The 20709-nt window shown below is 35.0% G+C and overlaps 1 protein-coding gene across 3 annotated transcripts in view; it reads left to right on the top strand.

The window, feature by feature from the left end:
- Window positions 1-20709, top strand: part of KDM4B (lysine demethylase 4B) — a 264403-nt gene that overhangs the window by 149606 nt on the left and 94088 nt on the right. For all 3 annotated transcript variants that reach the window (XM_031947800.1, XM_031947802.1, XM_031947801.1), the window contains exon 8: window positions 10026-10163. In XM_031947800.1, coding sequence (XP_031803660.1) covers window positions 10026-10163 — 138 coding nt within the window. The remainder of the gene's footprint in view (window positions 1-10025; window positions 10164-20709) is intronic.

The following is a 20709-nucleotide window of genomic DNA, read 5'->3' as shown; positions in this document are numbered from 1 at the left end:
TATTTACTTCTTGAGAAAAAAAGATCAATATCAGCTTTTAATAATTAAAGATGCTTAATTCTATAATCTACTATTGATTTCTTCATTTATTCTTCAAAAGCTTGTAGAAATTACCAAATTCAGTGTTTTCTCTGTGAGTGGCATTTTGATCCAGCATCCTTTCACTACTTATTACTTTTCTGCATGGCCTATCTATCATCTCAAGCACTTTCTAATTTATAGTTGAAATCATGTTGACAGCAAAAGACATACACTGTGGGTTTGAAATGAGGACATAGGGATAGAAATTTTTTGACAGAAACATAATCTTGCCATATTAACTAAACATTCTTCAGTTATGGCCTGATTTGTGGAAGGGGTTGAATGTTCTAAGCCTAATGGGCTCTGGACTGTAGTGAAGTATTCACTTTGTTACATCCTTCACACAAGTAAGTTCCTTTTCCCTCCTAAGACCAAAAAACTCTTCTCATGAGTTTTGCTCTACAGTGGTGTACAAATTGATGTGACAAAGTGAAATAATTTGATTTATACAATTAACCTTAAAATTTCTTACATTTTCAAAAAAATGTCATATGTCCTTTTTCTTTTTTGCAAGTACTTGTTTTATACAAGTTTAGTTATATTTGACATAGATTTCTCAATTCATTATGAAACCACACATAAATAGTTGATTTTTTTTCTTAAAGCCTGGCCTTCCTTATTATAGTTCATAGTTTTTCAATAGCATTGAAATATACTATATTCCTAGGCAAAGAATTTCATAATTTTTCGTGACCTCTGACATGATACAGGGATGTAAAGCAATATTTGGTTGCCTTTTGGCATAGCTCCAAATTCCTCTCCAGAATGATTGGATCAGTTCACAGCTTCACCAACAGTGCATTAGTATCCCAATATTTCCATATCCTTTCCAACATTTATCATTTTTCTTTTTTGTCAAATTAGCCAATCTAATAGATGTGAAATGATACCTCAGAGTTGTTTTAATTTATATTTCTCTAAGTGATTTGGAGCAGGGGCTCTCTTTTTTTTTTTTTTAATTCACAATCCCTTTTTTCCTGAGAAATTTTTACGTGACTTCCAGTATATTGGTATATAAATCAAACACTAAATAAAAAATCATAATTTTATGATTTCCACATTCAGTTATAAGACCCCCATATGGAGTTGTGAACCCACAATATAAGAAGTTTGGATTTAGAGCAGTTCAGAAGCCATATGTAGCTTTGATTTTGTTTTCATCTGAAAACTGCCTGTTCTTATCCTTTGAGCTTTTATTAATTGGGGGAATGGCTTATGTTCTTTTAAGTTTGACTTGGCTCTCTAAATATTTGAGAAATAAGGTCTTTATCAGAGATAGCAAGAGATACTTGCTACAAAGATTGTTTCCAGCTTTTGACTTTCCTTCTAATCCTGGTGGCATTGGTTTAATTTGTGCAAAAGCCTTTTAATTTAATATGATCAAAATTATCTATTTTATATTTTGTAATGCTCTCTATTTCAAGTTTGGTCATAAACTTGTATCTCACATAACTTGTCCTTTAAGAATTTGTATGCTATACATACTTAGTTGGCTATAGAAATTTACCTTACCATACAGAGAAGTAGAAGTGGGAAAGAGGAAAGAAAAGGGAAGAAGGAAGGCTGATAGAAGGGTGGGAAAATTGAGCTAGGTGGAGGTCAGAAGCACAATTTATTGGTGAGGCGGGAAAGGGTGAAAGCAGAGAGAAAAATATAAATGGGGAAAAATAGGATGGAGGGAAATACATAGTAATCATTACTATGAATGTATATGGGATGAACTCTTCCTTACACAGAATCAAATAGAAGAGTGAATTAAAAGCAATATGTTATTTATAAGAAACAGATTTGAAGTAGAGGGATAAAGAGAATAAAGGGTAAAAGGCTGGAGCAGACTATATTGCACTTCAGTTGAAGTAACAAAGAACAGGGGTAGTGATCCTGATCTCAGACGAAGCAAAAACAGAAATAGATTATTAAATAAAGAAATAGAACGGAAACCACAATCTTGCTAAAAAGGTCACAGATAATGAAGTATTATCAATATTATTTTTTATTAAAGCTTTTTATTTACAAAACATATGCATGGGTAATTTTTCAACATTGACACTTACAAAGCCTTCTCTTCCAAATTATCCCCTCTTTTCCCCCACTCCCTCCCCTAGATGGTGGTAGACCAGTACATGTTAAATGTGTTAAAATATGTTAAATCCAATATATGTATACATATTTATACAGTTATCTTGCTGCACAAGAAAAATTGGATCAATAAGGAAAAAAAAAACTGGGGAAAAAAACAAAATGCAAGCAAACAACAACACAAAGAGTGAGAATGCTGTTGTAGTCCACACTTGGCTCCCACAGTCCTCTCTTTGGGTGTAGATGGCTCTCTTCATGACTGAACAATTGGAATTGGTTGGAATCTTGTCATTGTTGAAGAGAGCCACGCCCATCAATTGATCATTGTATTGATCAGTGTATAGATTTGTTGTTGCCATGTATAGTGATCTCCTGGTTCTGTTCATTTCACTTAGCATCAGTTTGTGTAAGTCTCTCCAGGTACCTTTGAAATCATCCTGCTGGTCGTTTCTTTACAAAGCAATAATATTCCATAGCATTCATAGTATTGTTAATATTAAACATATATGCACCAAGTGATATCCAAATTCTCAAAGAAGAAGTTAAGTGAGTTGCAGGAAGAAATAGGCAGTAAAACTATATTATTAGGGGATCTCAACTTCCTCTCAGAACTAGATAAATTTAACCACAAAATAAATAAGAAAGAAGTTAAGGAAGTGAATACAATTTTAGAAAAGTTAGATATGACTGGAGAAAATTGAATTGGAATAGAAAGGAATATACTTTTTTCTCAGTGATACATGACACCTACACAAAAATTGGTCATATAGTAGTATAAAAGCTTCACAATCAAATGCAGAAAGGCAAAATTATTAAATGCATCCATTTCTTATTATGATGCAATACAAATTATGTGTAGTAAGAGGCCATGTAAAAATGGACCAAAAATTAGATGGAAACTAATTTAATCCTAAAGAATGAGTAGATAAAACAAGAATTTGTATGTTACACTATTTGCTGCATATAGGTTTAATATTGATATTATTTCATTGTCTGTGGCTCCTTTTAGCAAGATTTAGCTTCCTTATTTCTTTTAATTAGGTCTATTTTTGCTTTTGCTTTGCTTGATATCATAGTATCAGCTACCTTTGTTGTTGGAATTTTTTTTTTTTTCCACTGGAGCACAATAGATTCTGCTTCTGCCCCTTATCTTTACCCTATGTGTGTCTCTATGCTTGAGGTATGTTTCTTGTAAATAACATATTGTAGAATTGTGGGTTTTGATCCACTTTGCTATCCACTTCCATTTTATGGGAGAGTTCATCTCATTTATAGTCACTGTTATAATTACTTTGCATTTCCCTTGTCTTATTTTTCCTCCTGTTTGACTTCTCCTTTCACTCTTTACTTCTTTCTTCTTGAGAGTGTTTTGCTTGTGTCTACTTTCTCTCTTGTTCTGCCTTCCCTTCTTTTAAATTCTCTGACTTTTTTCCCTTTACTTAATTTCTTCCTCTCCTACCTTACTCTTAGGTAAGATAGATTTCTATAAGCAACTCATTGTATATATTATTCCTTTGTTGAGTTTAAATTAATACAGATGAAAGTAAGGTTCAAATGATGCCTATCTTTCCCTCTAGTTTTTTTTGTGCTTCTTCATTTGAAATATTTTATCCCCATTCTGCCTCTCCCTTCCTTTTGTACCCTGCGTACTCTTCTTTCTCTTTCATCATTTATTTTTTTATGTCATTCTTTCAAATTTACCTTAAACCTGTATCCTTTGTCTATGTGTATTCCTTCTAGCTATACTATTAATATAATTTTAAAGACTTACATGTATCATCTTCCCATGTAGGGATATAAACAGTTCAGCTCCATTGAATCCTTAATTTTTTTTTTTTTTTCTTTTTAGGATTCTCTTAGGTTTTGATATTGGAAATCAGATTTTTTTTTTTGAAAACTTGAAATCCCTTTATTTCAAGGAATGGCTAAACACTTGAAGTATTATGTTTAATTTCTCTGGGTAGGTTATTCTGGGTTATAGTCCTAACTCCTTTGTCTTCTGGAGTATCATGTTCTGTGACCCAGATTCTTTAATGTTGCAGCCGCTAAATTCTGTGTAATCCTGATTGTGACTTCCTGATGTTTGAATTGTTTCTTTCTGGCCACTTGTAGTGTTTTGTTTTTTTTTTTTTCCTTGGTTTGATAATTTTGAAATTTGGCTATAATGTTCTTTGGAGTTTTTATTTTGGGATCTCTTTGCTGAGGTTTATATTCTTTCGATGCCTATTTGCCCTCTTGTTTTAGAATATCAGGATCGTTTTTCTTTATGATTTCTTAGAAAACATTGTTCAGGTTCTCCTTTTGATTATGGTTTTCAGGTAGTCTCATGATTCTGAGATTATTCCTGGATCTTTTTTCCAGGGCAGTTTTTTTCTTGTGAGGCATTTTACATTTCTATTTTTTTATTCTTTTGAATTTGTTTAATTGATTCTTGACGTTTCCTATAGTCAGTAGCTTCCACCTGTCCAATTCTAACTTTTAAGGAGTCATACTTCCTTTTCCATTTGGCCAATTATACTTTTAAAGGATTTGTTTTCTTCAGTGGATTTTTATATCTCACTTTTCATTTGCCTAGTTCTACTTTTTAAGCAGTTGTTTTCTTTTTCCAAACTTGATTTTTTTCATAATTCTCTTGCACCACTCATTTCTTTTCCCTGTTTTTCTTCTATCTCTTTTGTATGGTTTTTAAACTCCATTTTGAACTTTTCCATGGGTTTTTTCTGTGCTTGAAACCACTGCATTTTTCTTTGGGATTTTGCCCATAGATGTTTTAACATTTGTTGTCCCCTTTTGAGTTCACGTCTTGATCTTCCTTGTTATTACAATATCTTTCTATGATTATATTCTTTTTTAGTTGTTTTTTGCTCATCTTTTTTTATCTTTTTCATTTAAATTAGAACTCTGCTCACTGAAGGGGCGTTTCTCAGGCTTTTTGTTACATACCCATTCTTAAAACCACAGAATTTAAAGCAATGAAATAGAGCAATGAAACTTCCTGGGATTAAAATACTTGACTTTTTACACCATTTGCAATTGCAGTGTCTCAAACAGTTATTAGGGGTGCTTTTAAAAACCCATAACACATTTCCTTGAATAATGAGCAATACCCATTAAAAATAAAAGAATTTAAAACACTCTAATAGAGAACAATTAAACAGAACAATTTTCAACTAATTAAAAGAAGGAAAACCAACCCATTTCAATTTCATCTGGTGAAGATTACAGCTTAGTAAGCAAAATGATAATTTTTGTCATAAATTGAATCCCATATCAAAGAAATTGCTTGTCCCAAGTAAATTACACAGGAATTTGAAAGTTTCTGGTGGGAAAAACAAATTTCATATTAAAATATAATTGTCATAATCCTAGAACCTTCTTTGATCAAATAGATCAACAGTGGTGAAGCTACATGTAGAGTGATTTGTTGCCTGTGATCTATTTTGGGGAAAGAGGGAAGAATTGCGATTTGAAGTAATCTATTAACATTTGTCAAGGTTCTGCTGTATGGTAGTGCACTGGGAAGATGAAGCCCCGAATTTCAATTCTTGTCCTCAAGGGAGTTTAACCTTTTATCAATATCATAAGTAAAATTTGGAAGACTCTATATAGCATATACTTACAAGTTTAACATTTTTTTTTAACCTCTCCTTTCCTGTTCTTCCAGTACAATCCTCTTTCCACTTTCACAATAAAATCAAATTCTGCCTATATCTTCTAAGTATACCTGTATCAGAGATACAGTTCTCCAGAGTTAAACATATCACCTCCCCATATAGGGATGTGAACTTTTTTAACTTTTAAAAGAAAGTTTATTTTTTACCTTTTTATGTTTCTCTTTAGTTCTGTATTTGAAGATCAAATTTTCTTTGATCTTTTCATCAGAAATAAATGAAATTTAATTTCATTGAATGTCCATCTTTTTCCTGAAAGATAATACTTAATTTTGCTGGATAGTTGATTCTTAGCTGCAATCCAAGTTCCTCTGCCCTTCAGAAGATCCTTCTAGGACCTTTGAGCCTTTAAGTGGAAGCTGCTAAATCCTTGGTAATCCTGATTGTGGCTCCTTGATATTTGAATTATTTCTTTCTGGTTGCTTGTGGTATTTTCTCCTTAAAATGATAATTTTGAAATTTTGCTATGTTATTCCTTGAGTTTTCATTTTGAGGTCTCTTTCAGGAGATGATTGGTGAATTCTTTCAGTAGTTATGTTACTCTCTGGTTCTAGGACATTAGGCAATTTTCCTTGATGATTTCCTAAAAGATGATGTCTAGGCTCTTCATGAAGTCCAATAATTCTTGGATTGTCTCTCCTAGAGCTATTTTCTAGGTCAATTGTTTTTATAATGAGCTATTTTACATTTTCATGTATTTTTTCATTTTTTGGTTTTGTTTGACTGATGCTTGATATTTCATTGAGTCATTCACTTCCATTTGTTCAATTATAATTGTTAGTGATTTTCTTCAGTTAGCTTTTTCATCTCCTTTTGCATTTGGCCAATTGAACTTTTAAATGAATTGTTTTGTTCATTGGATGTTCCCCTACCCCCGTCCCCCCATTTCACAATTCCTGTTTTTCAACAAGTTGGTTTTGTTTTCCATTTCATCAAATCTATTTTGTAAGGAGTTACATGCTTTTTCTATTTCTCTAAATCTATTTTAAAAAAAGTTTTATTCAGATTTCTGTGTTTCATTTTCCAAACTCTACTGCAAAGTTGTCCTTTTCCTTTCCCCATTTTTCTTCTAACTCTCTTTTAAGAACCTTTTTCATTTCTTCCAAGAGAGCCTTGTGAGATGGAGACCAACTCATATTATCCTTTGGGGCTTTATCTGGAGATGATTTGCCATTAGTGTCCTCAGGGTTTGAGGTCTGTTCTTCTCTGTCTCCAAAAAAGTTAGATGTAGTCAAGAGTTTTTTGTTTTTTAGCTCATTTTTAAAGGTTGAATTATGCTCTTAATGGCAAAGGGGACATTGTTCCATGATTCCTCTATGGGCGACAGCAACTTCACGCTGCCCTGGGTTGGTGCTACTGACTTCCTTTCTGTGCTGGGTGGAAATAGCCAAGTCCCTGAGTTATTCTAGGGTTCAGGAGTTCACTATTTGCCTTTTGTAGTTGTATTGGATGTCTTACAGCTAATCTGCTGATTCACTGGCTTGTGAAGCAAGACAGAACAGCACAGTGTTGCTGTATTTTGACTAATAGCCTCCCAATAGATTTCCCAGATGTGTGGATGTCATACCTCCCTGAGTCCCTTGGCTGCCTTCCTCCTCCACTGAAATAAAACTTTTCTGAAGTTCTTCAAAAATATATTCTGCTGGAAATTTGTTACACTCCAAATATTTGCGTTCTGTTACTCCAAAACCAGTTCAGAGGCTTGATCTGGTGGTGTTCTGAGGGAAGTTAGGAAGAATTCAGATGAAAACCTGTCTACTTTCCTCCCTTTTTGGTTCTGCCCCCAGCTTAACATCTTGATATAGATATTCATCCCTATTCTTAATTATTCTGAAAATGACATGATATTGTTGCCTGAAAATTTTTCAAAATAGAACTTAATGTTTATTTTTCTCAAATGTGATACATTTTTTATCAAAGAAGAAATATTTTCTCATATCTTATTATTATTTTTTTTTGTGTGTGTGTGTGTGTGTGTGTGTGAAACAATTGGGGTTAAGTGACTTGCCCAGGGTCACACAGCTAGGCTGTGTTAAGTGTCTGAGGTCAAATTTGAACTCAAGTCTTCCTGATTTCAGGGCTTAGTATACATCCCCTGCACCACCTAACTGCCCTCTCTCATATCTTTAATGACAAGCTTATTATGTCAGTTTGTTTTGATTTTTGACACCCTTGTAGATGTTTTGAAATTTTTTAATACTTGCTTTTCTTCTGTTAATTACCCATGTCAGTTTAATTGTGCTTCAATTGCTTTGTTGTAAAGGTCATTGGTACTCCCAAGAATGTATTTATGGTCCCTTCTTAGAATCCTAGAATTAAAGCCTGGGGGAGTGTGGATACTGGATGCTAAGCAGAGAAATCTCATTTTAGAAAGCAGTGTATCAGTAGGAGCTGGACTGTTTGTACTTTGTGGCTTTTGCCCATCTCCAACAGAAATGCCTTGAACTCTTCCTCCTGTTTCACTTGTAGACAGACACTTCCAGTGCTTGGAGGATGAAGGTGGTTGGGTGACAGGCTGATTCTAATTAGTTGGGAATCTGTTGAGATTTGGTTTATATAGATCTAGAATCATACAAATGAGATAATATCCCAAATGATGGTATCAAATCCTGCTTTTTTTTTTTTCTATAAGGAAAATAAGATCTTAGAAAGGAAATCAGAAGACATTTAGTTCAACCTGTAAACTGACCAGCTATCTTTTTTCTAACACCCCTGACAAATATAGCCTCCACTTGAATACCCATGATTTCCTTAGCTTTTACTTGCCATTCTCACCCCCTCCTTTCATCCTCATTGTACCCAGATGTCTGAAAATAACAGGTCAAGGTGAAAATGTGCCCTTCTACCTTGTGCTCCCTAGATGCTAGGCTGCCAAGACTGCTGGAGATCCCTGAAAAGCCAGCAGATTCTTCTGATCTTTTGCCTGTCTTTCAGTCTTCCTGCTCAGGTGGTCTGGTAAAACCAAAAACTTTAAATGCATTGGTCTGATTTTATCATGTCTACCTGTTGTATATTCTGTACCGAGTATGCTGAACTTTGTTGTGATTTTCAGTTTTATCTAATGAGACAGGAGGTTCACACTGAACCTTTGAAGAGGATATGTCTGATCTTTCTGAAGGTTCAGAGAATAGTAACAGTTTAATAACTTGCATTGATCATCTATCCCCATGGTTAATGTATTTTAGTAGGTCTTTTTGATCTTGCCAAAAATGACCCTTTGTTTAAGAAAATGAAATAAGAATACCTGATAGGATTACTTCTCTGTAAATGATACAGATATTAATGACCGGGCAGGTCTTTCCCATCCTTTCATCAATAATTTGAGAATTTATTGAATGAAATGATTCTTGATTTTATAATATTCTGAGATGGAAATAGAAAGGACAATAGACTTGGAGAGGCAGGCATTTGACCCATCACTTTGGTACTTAAGAATTAGGCCAAGTCATTTCATTTCTTTAAATCTTAATTCCACTTCTACCTACAAAATTAAGAGGTTGGACTAATTGTGCTCTGAGATATCTTTAAATCTACGAGGTTGTCATTACTTGGCACCCACTGAGGACACACAATTAAGTGTCGGGGGGGAATAGCAAGAGACAATCTCATAATGAATGAATTGAACACAACTTCCAAACAGGCAAGTATGTCAGTAAGTTTGGTAATACTGAGCACACAAAGAAGCCAGGATCATTTCCTTAGTATAAATGGTCTACTTTGCTCATTGGGGGATTATTATTCTCTCAAAGAATATATTAGGTCATAAGAAATAGAAATTCTTAATGATTTTTAATCACCTGATTTGATAGATGATGAAACTGTTCCTTGAGAGGAAAATTGCCATACCTTTTATTTTATAAAAAGTGAGAGAGAGAGAGAGCGCTAATTACAGATCCAGAGTCAGAAAGATTGTGATTCCCTGTACGTTTCTCTATTCTGCTCTCCTTTCTAAAGTCTTATTTTAAACTAAAAAGTTATGTATAAAATTATATTATGTCCTTTATTTCAGGTTATCGCCTATTTGACCTTAACCTTTGAATTTTCTGGTCTCTGATCTCATTGTCTCAAGCTTCACCTGCTCAGTGATTAGGTGTCTCTACTAAGAATAGAGTTGAAATTGTTATTGCTAATGTTTACTTATTTTGACCAGTTTTGAACTAAAAATCCTCATCCATTGACTCTTTTTACCCTCAGATCACTCAGGAGGCTGGCGAGTTTATGATTACTTTTCCCTATGGATACCATGCAGGATTCAATCATGGTTTCAACTGTGCTGAGTCAACCAATTTTGCCACATTGCGATGGATTGATTATGGCAAGATGGCTACTCAGGTAAGTACCTGCCCTCATGAAAGGGCTTTAATCAAAACTTTTTTTTTTTTTTTTTTTTTTAATCTCTAATGTTCAGGCAGATGTGGCTAGAATGAGAACCTGAACTTGGACACAAAAGTTATAGATTATAACTCTGGCTGTGTCATTTACTAGCTTTGTGAATTTGGGCAAGTCATTTCCTTCTCTATGAGCCTCAATTTCCTCTTTGAAATGGGGATAACAATATTTAGAATATTTATGTGCCTGACAGGCCTTTTTGAAAGTCAAATGATCACTTATCTTTTAAAGGCTTTGTAAAATGTAAGCACTATATAAACATCAGCCATTCTTCTTTCTTGTCCTGGGAATATGAGCCTGGGAGCCTGCCAGCAGCTGAGAAGGGTGTGCATGGAGTTTGTTCTGTTCTGGGAATAGGGCTTGGATGGCTTTTCTGAAATCTGTGTAGAAATGGTTCTTTTATATGGTTTTTTTCTTAAGGTTTTCAGACATTTTGCTATGAGTTGTAGAAAGGATGTGCATTAGATTTTTGTTGATTTGCAGAGACTAAGATAACTGCCTCTTTCTTTTAGTCACTGTTTTCATTGAGTACTTAATGTTCATTTTTCTCTTTCCCATGACATGAATGAGCTCTCTTCTATTCCTGCCCAATCCCTAATCTGACCTAATCACCTTTAAAGTATGTGGGGGTTTTATGGTGGGGATTGTTGTTTTTAAATATTTTCCATCTTCTCCCACCTAGGACACTCTGAGCAGGGTCTTTTTGTAGCTTGCTTGGGTTGGTCATACAACTTTCTGGTAGGGAATCTATTCAGTGTCAGAAACTCTTTGTGAAACCTAGAGACGCTTGTGTATTATTGATGTGATTTAGGCCTGAGAATTGAAGTAATTTGATTTTTGACTCTCAGGCTTCTGCTTACAAAATCTGATTATATCAGCTTGACAAAGCAGAAGAATAATTTTCAGAACAACCCCTGTCTCCACTGTTCCCTCCCTGAATGACTGGGAAAATCACTTAAACTCCCTAGACTTTTATTTTGTTTATTGGTAAATTGAGGGGTTGAACTAGAGGACCTGAGGTCACTTGTAGCTCTGAAGCTTTGATTCTGTGATCAGTTAATAAGAATCAGGTTTCTTTATGCAAGTCCCCATATCCTCCTTTTCCCCTTGGCCTTCTTCCTTCCTTCTTTTTCTCTCTTTTCTTTACCCTCTTTCTCTCCTTCCTATAATTTTTTAATGTAAATTTCTTGCTTCTAATAGGAATTATATGTCTGTTGAGTTAACATGAGAAATGGCAAATTTTAATTGTTATATAAGATTTTAGGACTTTAGAATTGAAAGGAACTCTGTTATTGTTCAGTCTTTTTTCCCTCCATTTAGGATTTTCTTGGCAAAGATAGTGATTTACCATATACTTCTTCAATTCATTTTACAAATGAGAAAATGAGACAATCATTATTGAGTTGCCCAGAGTCACATAATTAATAAATTTAAGATTTTAGGATTCCAGAATTGGAAGGAACCTTAGAGATTATTGTGCAGATGAGAAAGCTGAGATTGCAAGATAAACATCATACAACTCTAACAACAACAGAATTTTGAGTAGTCAAGGCCTCTGACTCCAAGTCCAAGGGTTTTCTCTATTATGTTTTTTTAATCTAAAATTTTGATACATTTGTATTTTTATACTATATATTTTATATATTGTCTTTCTGTTTTTGTTCTCTTGACATATAGTATTCTGCTATTTTGAGGTTTCACACTGGTTCAGCCATGTCTCCTTTAACAGTTGTAAATCTCCTTTAAATTTTCTTCCTGTGTCTTTGTCTGAATCTCTTTTCTTTACCCCTGTTATGTTCTGCATTGTGTTTCTTATTGCCATACATGGCAGATCCCTTATTCTTGTGATGTTTTAAACTCTTAAAGGTTAGAAATGCTGTCATAGTATTATAGAATTTTGAGCTAGAAGACACATTCTGCATCATAAAGTACAACCTTCTCATTTTACTGGTGAAGAAAAAGTAGGCCCAAGAGAATTTAAAATTAGACAGAACTGAGATCTGAACCCAAATCTGATTTCCAAATCTGTTGTTCTTTCTACTTTTATTGTAACGTTATTTCAATTGTGTCTTCACTTGAGGTTTTCTTGCAAAGACAATGGCCCTTTCCTTCTCCAACTCATTTTGCAGAACAGAGTGAAGTGACTTGCCCAGGGTCACACGGTAAATGTCAGAAGCTGAATTTGAGCTTGTTCTGAATCCAAGTCCAGCCCTCCATCCATTGTTTTCCCTGGCAAACTGAGTTCCTTTTGCTTACCAGGTTTTCATCTTTGTGTCTGTAAGGTTTGGCTTAGTGCCTTGCCACAAAGAAGTTACATAGTAAAAGTGTAGTGAATTGGATTATTGAATTGTCATGCTGAGCTTTTCCTTCTTCCTATTTTATAGAACATTTGTTGGTAGTATTGAAGCTGGCCTGTATCAGCTTTATCATATCAAATCCTATCATTTTTCATAACTAAGCAGCTCTTCTTGTTCTTGTTTTTAGGCAACCAAAAGGCGACATTACTGCCTCATTTATTTTTCCAGTAATTACTGCCCATGGTCTTAGGAACTATATGTTATTATATTTGAAGCCTGTGCCTGTTGAAAAGTAAATTTTTCTTAACTTTGCAAACATAAATCTTTACAGTTTCTTATTGAAAATTTGGATGACAGCTTTGAGCACTTGCTGGGAATTCCTCAGAGAGCTTCTCTTACTTGAAACATGAAAAGTTATCAGGATGCCTTGTCTTGTCTCTGATAGACTTTGGTTCTAGGCCCTGTTCTCCTGCTGTCATTTTCTAGCACTGAGCAGGAAGAATATGAATGAATTATGTGCATTTATGTGCCAGAAAGATTAAGCTGGCAGGCAAATAATTATAAATCCTATAGGGAAAAAAGAAAGAACTCCCTGAAATGCATGGCCACTATTCTGGGATGGTTTCTAGGCCAAGAATTCAGTAGATATAAAACTGATAGTGTGTTTTCTCTGGTCCCCAAATATCATGAAAAGGAATCTTCTGCACTAACACTGTCACTCATCCTATTCTCTGTGAAGTAAGATTTTTTTTTTTTGAGACATGTAATTATAGCTGGAGAGTCACTATAGCCATTGGAAAGGTCTTTGTATGACTATACGTGCTCTATTCACAATTGTTTGTCATAGAATAATGACAATGGTATTGTCACAGTTCAGGGAGACACACTGTTCACAAAGTTTCTCCTTGTCCAGATTAGTTTTCTGTCCTCACCAAAGGCTAGTCTATTAGCTTCTCTTGTCCTCTTATGGTCCTGGAAATGTTACTCTTGACACCTTGATAACTTCTTTCCTACTGTCATCTGCCTTCCATGCAAATATAACATTTAAATTTCTACCATTTTTCTTCCTCCCTCCCCCCAATACAGGATCCTTATGGCTCTCCAGGGATGCTGCTTGTTGCATGTATTATATCTTCTGCCAAACAAGGACTTAAAAAATTTGAGGATATGCCAATTTTTGAGTCAGGTTAGAAATTGTATAATTATGGGTAGTAGACTTTGACAAACAAGATGATTCCTTTCTATATGAGCAGAATAATGTCCTGGGCACTAGTGGAGGTAGAAAATTTAGAAAGTCTCTACCCTCGTGGAGCTTTATATTCTAATCTGGCAATATGGTTATCATGAAGATCACTCAGCTGAAATAGCTCATTTAAATAGCACTAAAATGCCTACTACGTACCAGGTATATGCTAGATGCTTGGGGGAGGGGAACGGACAAAAACAAGTGATAACAGTACCTGCCCTTGAGGAGTTTATAGTATAATTAATCAGAGGACACAGCAGATTGCTCTTTCTCTCTCTTGCTCTCTCTTGTTCTCTCTCTCTCTCTTGTTCTCTCTCTCTCTCTCTCTTTCTTGTTCTCTCTCTCTCTCATATATATAGTAATGGAGAGAGAAATAAAGATATATATGTATATCTATATATATAGATAGATAGATAGATATCAAGATAGATACATAGATATCTATATATCTCATATCTATCTGTCTATATGAAGCTCATAGTCTAATCAGAGGACACACTGGAGATACACACATACAAAGTAGATGCAAGGTCACGTTGAAACAGAGGTTAGGAAAAAGGTACATTCCATGTATGGGTAGCAGCCAGGACAGAAGCATGAGAACAGGAAATAGAGTTCTGTGTATGAGAAGAGCCAGTTTGGCTGGTCCACCATCTGTGCATAAGATGGGCTAAGATCAGATTCTGAAAGGATTTCATTAGCAAACAGAAGTTTCTTTGGCAGTTTTTTGGAGGATAGATGCAGATTAGAGACTTGAGGCAGGGGGTCCAGTTAGGTGGCAGTTGTAGTAGATCTTGTGAGAGGAGATGATTTGTATGAATGCAGTACTATGTGACCATGTGAGTGGAGAGAAGGGGATGCATGCCATAGAAATGACAGGCTTAGGCTTGGAGATGCTAGTGACATTCTAATGTTGCATTTCTCATACTGATAACTGAAGTTTTCTTCATGCTGCTCATTGGCTCATTGGCCACTGTCTAACATTACACTGTACGTTATTACTGGGGGTCACAGCCAGCAGCATGGTATGGGGAACTAATAAACTCAGAAAAGTTAATCCCTCGGCGTCACATATATTGTGCTTAGACAATTGTTGTTCATCTAATTTGGATCTTGAGCAATTCTTGGACAAGAGTCTGTCAAGAATAGTTTGGTTATAAGATCATTGTTTGTTGGGGCAATATTGTATGAGATGTAGCTATAATTCACTGAGCTCCACCACTCTTTGATTCAAAGAATAATAAATCTCTTTCATCTAATGATTAGGTTTTTTTTTTTTTAATCAGCTAATACAAATTTCTTATTTTCTCTAAGAGAGAACTTGAGCACCCTGAGAAGAAATGTGATTTACTCATAATCATATAATGAATTTGTGGCAGAGCTGAGACCAGAATCCAGATCAGCTGATCTGTTTAGAATTCTGTCACACCATACCTTTAACTTAAGAATTAGGAGCTTCTCTGCTGTTTTGGAAATGGTTGATAATTAATGAAGGGACACACTGTGGCTTATTTTAAAGAGAAAAATGAGAGCTATGAATTATGAATTCTTGTTCTTAGAAGGAGTAATATAAAATTCTGTAACTATAGAATTGGTGTTTCATAAATTAATAGAGAGTGAGTGTGTGTGTGTATGCTTCATTATAGTTATGATAATTCTGATTATGGAATTTCAAGCTGATTTGACAGAAGTCATATTCTCATTTGTATTATGACCATGTCCATTGGGTTTGTCTGAAGTCAGTGGTCAAGATTGAATTGTAAAGCCCAGATATTGGGGTTTATCGGAGGAGTGCTGTCAGACCTTTAACTACAGTAGGCACCATTGGGGAATACTCGAATATTAAAAGCAATTTTGGATTCAGCCATGTGTTCACAAACAAGTGACATTTGGGAAGTGCAGTTTTAGATTGAGCCTCCACGCTTATATTGTTAAGCGGTGTAGCGTGAAATTACTGAACAAGTGGCACAGAGAGCTCTGTACAAAGCTGAGACTGAATGGGTCAGACATTCAAGGGCTGGCCATGGTTGGTAATAGTTGGGACTGTCCTCTTTTTGCAGGATTTCCAAAGCTGGAGTTTTCGGTGCTCTGAAAACAAAATTGGGCATTTTTGGAGCCACAACTAGATTTTTCCTGTGTGATGTGATATCTCTTACTGCATAAAAGTAAAGGGACAGTCTTACCAGGTTTGGTGTGATGTAGAAGAAAAATACGCGTGAAAACTTTGTTTCACATCTCAATTCTGTTAACTTAAAGACCCATGTGACCTCAATAACGATTTCTTCAGCTATAAATATGTGGAGTCTTGGACCAAGTTGGCCTTTCAAGTTCTGACTTGTTCTAAAGTCCCTTTTAGAGATGAATTCCTACATGTCCCTGATTCATGCTTGGGCAAGAGCAAGTTTTTCTTGAAAATATTAAATGTTTTAGGCATTTAGAAATTGTGGGCTTCCTAAGGGTAGTTTATTTTGAAAGAATTTTCATTTTATATCTATGTTGGATGCTTCATCAGTTGAACTGGAATTTGACTGGATTTTTTTTTATATTTCCAGTGGTTTTTACTTGGTCCCTTTTTGCGGTCTCTGTTCTTGAATTTACTGTGGAGTAGCAAGAACTATTTGTTTTGAACACAAACATAGCATTATATTATTAGCTCATCAGTAGACTGGGAAATGACCATTGTAGTAACTGTTGTGATATTCTGTAATAATATTGTTGTGGAGTGTTTTTCCTTTTAGGCACTTTATCACCATTAACTCTCATTATGCATCTGTTCAGCAGACAGGCATTTTGTCTTCCTTTTGTTGGGAGACAGAGAAGCTAAGTGATTTCCATCTCGATCATTATTTATTTTACCAGATTTCCTGTCAGCCTATCAGTATTTCACATTATACAATATTTCTTATTATTTGGAAAGGAATGTTGCTTTTCTGCTCAGGAGGTAGTGGTTCTGGAACATCTGGTTTCTATTAAGTTTCCCTAGGTAGGGAACTTCCCTAGTTAGTTGTGTTTTTTTTTTGTTTTTGTTTGTTTGTTTGTTTGTTTTTTGGTGGGGTGCTATTGGACAGTATTGGTTGCTCTTTATTGTTTGAAAAGTTGTTATGGGGGCATAGAGTAGAGGAAGAAGAATACTTCATTGTCTACTATTTAAAGTTGCTATCTTGCCACTTCTCCCTCTGTTAACTTTCAGGCTCCTTTGCTGTTGTTATACACTTAGAATATGAAGATTACTAAATCATACAGGGGACTGTATCCATCAAGTCCAAACCATACCTGAACAGCGTGCCTATCGTTTTTGAATGTCCAACCATCCCTTTAATACATTAATTTATTTTTATATATAATACATTCTAGAATTCTACCAAGAATTAAATATTAGCCCTCCAGTCTTGCAGCTCTCATTCCATTCTCAAAGGCTCAGCAAATCATATGTGCCAATCCTTTAAGTACCCAGAGTACACTTAAAAGTGCCAGCTGCATATTTTCTTATTATCTTCCCCACTGAGCGCCTAGAGGAGTAAGATGACTCAAGATGGAACTCTGTAGGATACTGATGGTCAGCAAGAGTAATCTTTATGACTAAGAAGTAGCAGTCTTATAGGCCAGAGTCTCATGTACCAGGAGATAGTGGTATCCTGAAGACATAGAAGATGGTGATTGGCAGTATTAATAATTGTTGAGAAATCAAGGATGAGGTTTGAGAAGAGACAAGTAGATTTGGCAGTTAAGAGAGCTTTAGTAATTTTAAAGAGGAAATTTTCAATTGAATGATAAAAAGGGGAAAGTTTTTTGTTATATGCTTAAAGACACTTAATTCTTTTTTTGTTTGCTTTTTGGTTTAAAGGTTGGGAAACAACTAGAATATTTCCTTTTATTTAGTTAATCACTCTCCCTCAGAACTGGTTGCTTCTTTAGAGAGAAAAATGTGTGTGTCTGTGTCTGTGTGTGTGTGTGTGTGTGTGTGTGTGTGTGTGTGTGTGTTATTTCATAGTATCTCAGAGTTGAAAGGCACTTTAGGTGATTTACTGCAGTCCAGTCCATCTCTGAACAAGAATCTTTACAACTGTCTGACAGGTGATCCAGTTTGCTAGAAACCCCTACTTCTTTTGATAGCTCTTTCTACTTTTGGATAGCCTTGTTAGCTCTCTTCTTCCCTCCCTTTTTTTAAAATAATATTTCCCCCCCAATTACATGTAAAAACAATTTTTAACATTTAAACTAAATGCTAATAAAGACTTCCAAGCCCTAACATTTCAGAAATCTAATTTAGTTATCTTTCTGTTGGGCCATATAGGTAATTATATGTTTTGAAAGTTTTAGCTACATACTGTAGAAGTTTGCTTATTTATTGACTACTACATAAGTTTTGCTACATTTTACCCATTGAATAGGAAAACTTAGACTAGTTTTTAAGATACAACCACAAATTGTTAGCTTTATAATATGATTTCTAATTGGAAAGGTCAAAGTGGTACTACTCTTTTACATGAAGGTGAAATTTATGTGAAAGTGCCTCTTTCAGGTATGAAGCCAAATTAGTTTTATGAGGTTTCACGATCTTAAGTTGGTTCCCTTCTGGATGGGGCCTGGACAAGTTGGTCAGAGTTCATCTGGACTCTCTTCTTGAAAATATAATGATACATACGCAAGTAAATAGCTTTTTATCCCTTTGTAACTTGAAGGCTTGTTCATTTGAAATATCTTCTAAGATTAAGAGATTTCAGATACAGTTTTTGGTGACATGGAAGCTCTGGCTAGCTTTCTATCCAGTTTCTTGGTCTCTGCCAAGAAGATGCTCATTCTAGTTCCCAAGGAACAATCTTTTGCCTCATTCAGAAGAATTTTGAGAATATTTTTGCTGAGTAGAATTGATGTTGGGATGGGGAGGAAGTCTTTGATTATTTCCCTATATGTACTGACTATGTATTCTTTCCACAGATGGCCTTATCTGTTGGTATTCCCCCCATATCCATAGTGTCTGCAGCCAGTTTCCAAATATCCATTCAGCATACATCTAGGCAGCTGGGTGGTGATGGTGTAGTGGAATTGAAAAGGACCTTTTCTAATAATGAAACTTGGCTTACATTGAACTTAATTACTGGAAAATGAGAAGCAAATTGGTTTTGCTGTTCTAAGAACTATTTGTTCCTTCTGTTGGGTAATGATTTCACTTGCTCTAGATGATTAGCCAGAGGCCCAAAGGGAAGTGGCAGAAGGTAGGTGGGAGAAAAGGAGAAGCAGGGGAGGATGGAACCTTTTGGAAAAGAAAACTGCTTCTCCAGTGTGTTTGGATGCTTCAGTTTCTAGCTTACTTCTTTGTCTTATTTCTTATTTCTTGTCTCACCTTATTTCTTTGCTTCATCAGTCCTCACATTTATGGTGTTAGATGTTTATAGTAAATTGCTATGTGAAGTATATACTCACAATGGTTTGTTCACAGATTTTCTCTGAAACTTACTAGTCCCTCTGCCTTTGTATATAGCAACAACAATAATGATGGTAAGTAATATTTGTATAGTACTTTAAAATTTGCAAAGTTTTGCAGAAATTGTCTTATTTAGTCCTCACAACTTTAAAAGTTAGGTGCTATCATTATCCCCATTTTACAAATGTGGAAACTGAGGTTGAAGGATCTTAAATAACTTGCTCAGGCTCACACAAATAAATGTCTGGATCAGGATTTGAACTCATTTCTGACTTTCAGCATTCTCTCTACTGCACCACCAGCTGCCTCTAAGAGTAAATGACAGTTTTCCGTTTAAGGATCATACAGTTTAGGAAATTCAGATTTTTTGAGGAGAGAAGGTACTTAGGGTCTTTTTCTGTTCACTGTCTTTAGTTTGTTTTAGTGTCTGGTGACTTATATCCTGAGGTCTCTAAAGCACATCTTGGAATTTCTTTTGCCAGCTAGGATCCTATTATTAGAGAATAGGACTAAAGAATAGCATAGAACATAGAATGCTATATTTTATAGTAAGTATTATAGAGTGCCTGGCCTGAGTTAGGAAGACTTTTCTTCCTGAGTTCAAATTTGATCTCAGATATTTACTAATGAGCTGTATTTAACCTGGTTTCCTAGTTTCATCATCTGTAAAATGAGCTGGAGAAGGAAATGGCAAACTACTCTAGTACTTTGCCAGGAAAGCCCTAAATGAGAGTAACTGAGTCAGAAATAATTGAAAAAATTATTAAACAGCAATATTAGATGTTAAAAGGACATGACTAGAGGCAAATAAATTCTTTGAGTTTCAATTTCCTCATGTGAAGGGGGGGGACAGTAATGGAGCTTATCTTAGGTTTATCATAAGGCTAAAATGAGATTATGTAAAATTCTTCATGAGCTTTTAAAAACTATATTAATGTGAACTATTATTTGTCTTCTTTCCATCAAACAGTATTCAGATTGACATTGAAGAAAATATTCAAATTGATTCTTTGCTTGGTTTTAAGCATTTTTCAAATCTCAGTCTTTCTGAAGTAAGCCTCCCCTCAAGGTACAGGCTAAGTAAAGTAAAATTAGACTATATTGTGGCCACTTTTTATAATTATCGTTTGTTCACAGTTTTATGTTGAATCTTGACTGTTTGACTTGTAATATCTCAGAAATGTGTGGTTTTTATTTTTGTTTTTGCTAAGGCATTTGGGGCTAAGTGACTTGCCCAGGGTCACACAATTAGGAAGTGTTAAGTGTCTGAGGTCAAATTTGAACTTGGGTCCTCCTGACTTCAGGTGTTCTATCCACTGTACCAACTAGCTACCCCAGTTTGTGGGTTTTTTTTTTTAAGGTTTAAAATTCATTTGAGTCAGTATTTGTTGTAAAACTGACACATGCAAGAATTATTGAGTATACAAAATCTCTACTTTCAAAGAGCTTCCAGTCTACAAAAGGAGAATAAACTATGTGCATAAATGCATATAATTCAAAAGAGTGTTCAAAATATATAAG

The sequence above is a fragment of the Sarcophilus harrisii genome, chromosome 1 (assembly GCF_902635505.1).
Source record: "Sarcophilus harrisii chromosome 1, mSarHar1.11, whole genome shotgun sequence".
Lineage (NCBI taxonomy): Eukaryota > Metazoa > Chordata > Mammalia > Dasyuromorphia > Dasyuridae > Sarcophilus > Sarcophilus harrisii.
This window is presented reverse-complemented; position numbering and strand designations above follow the sequence as displayed.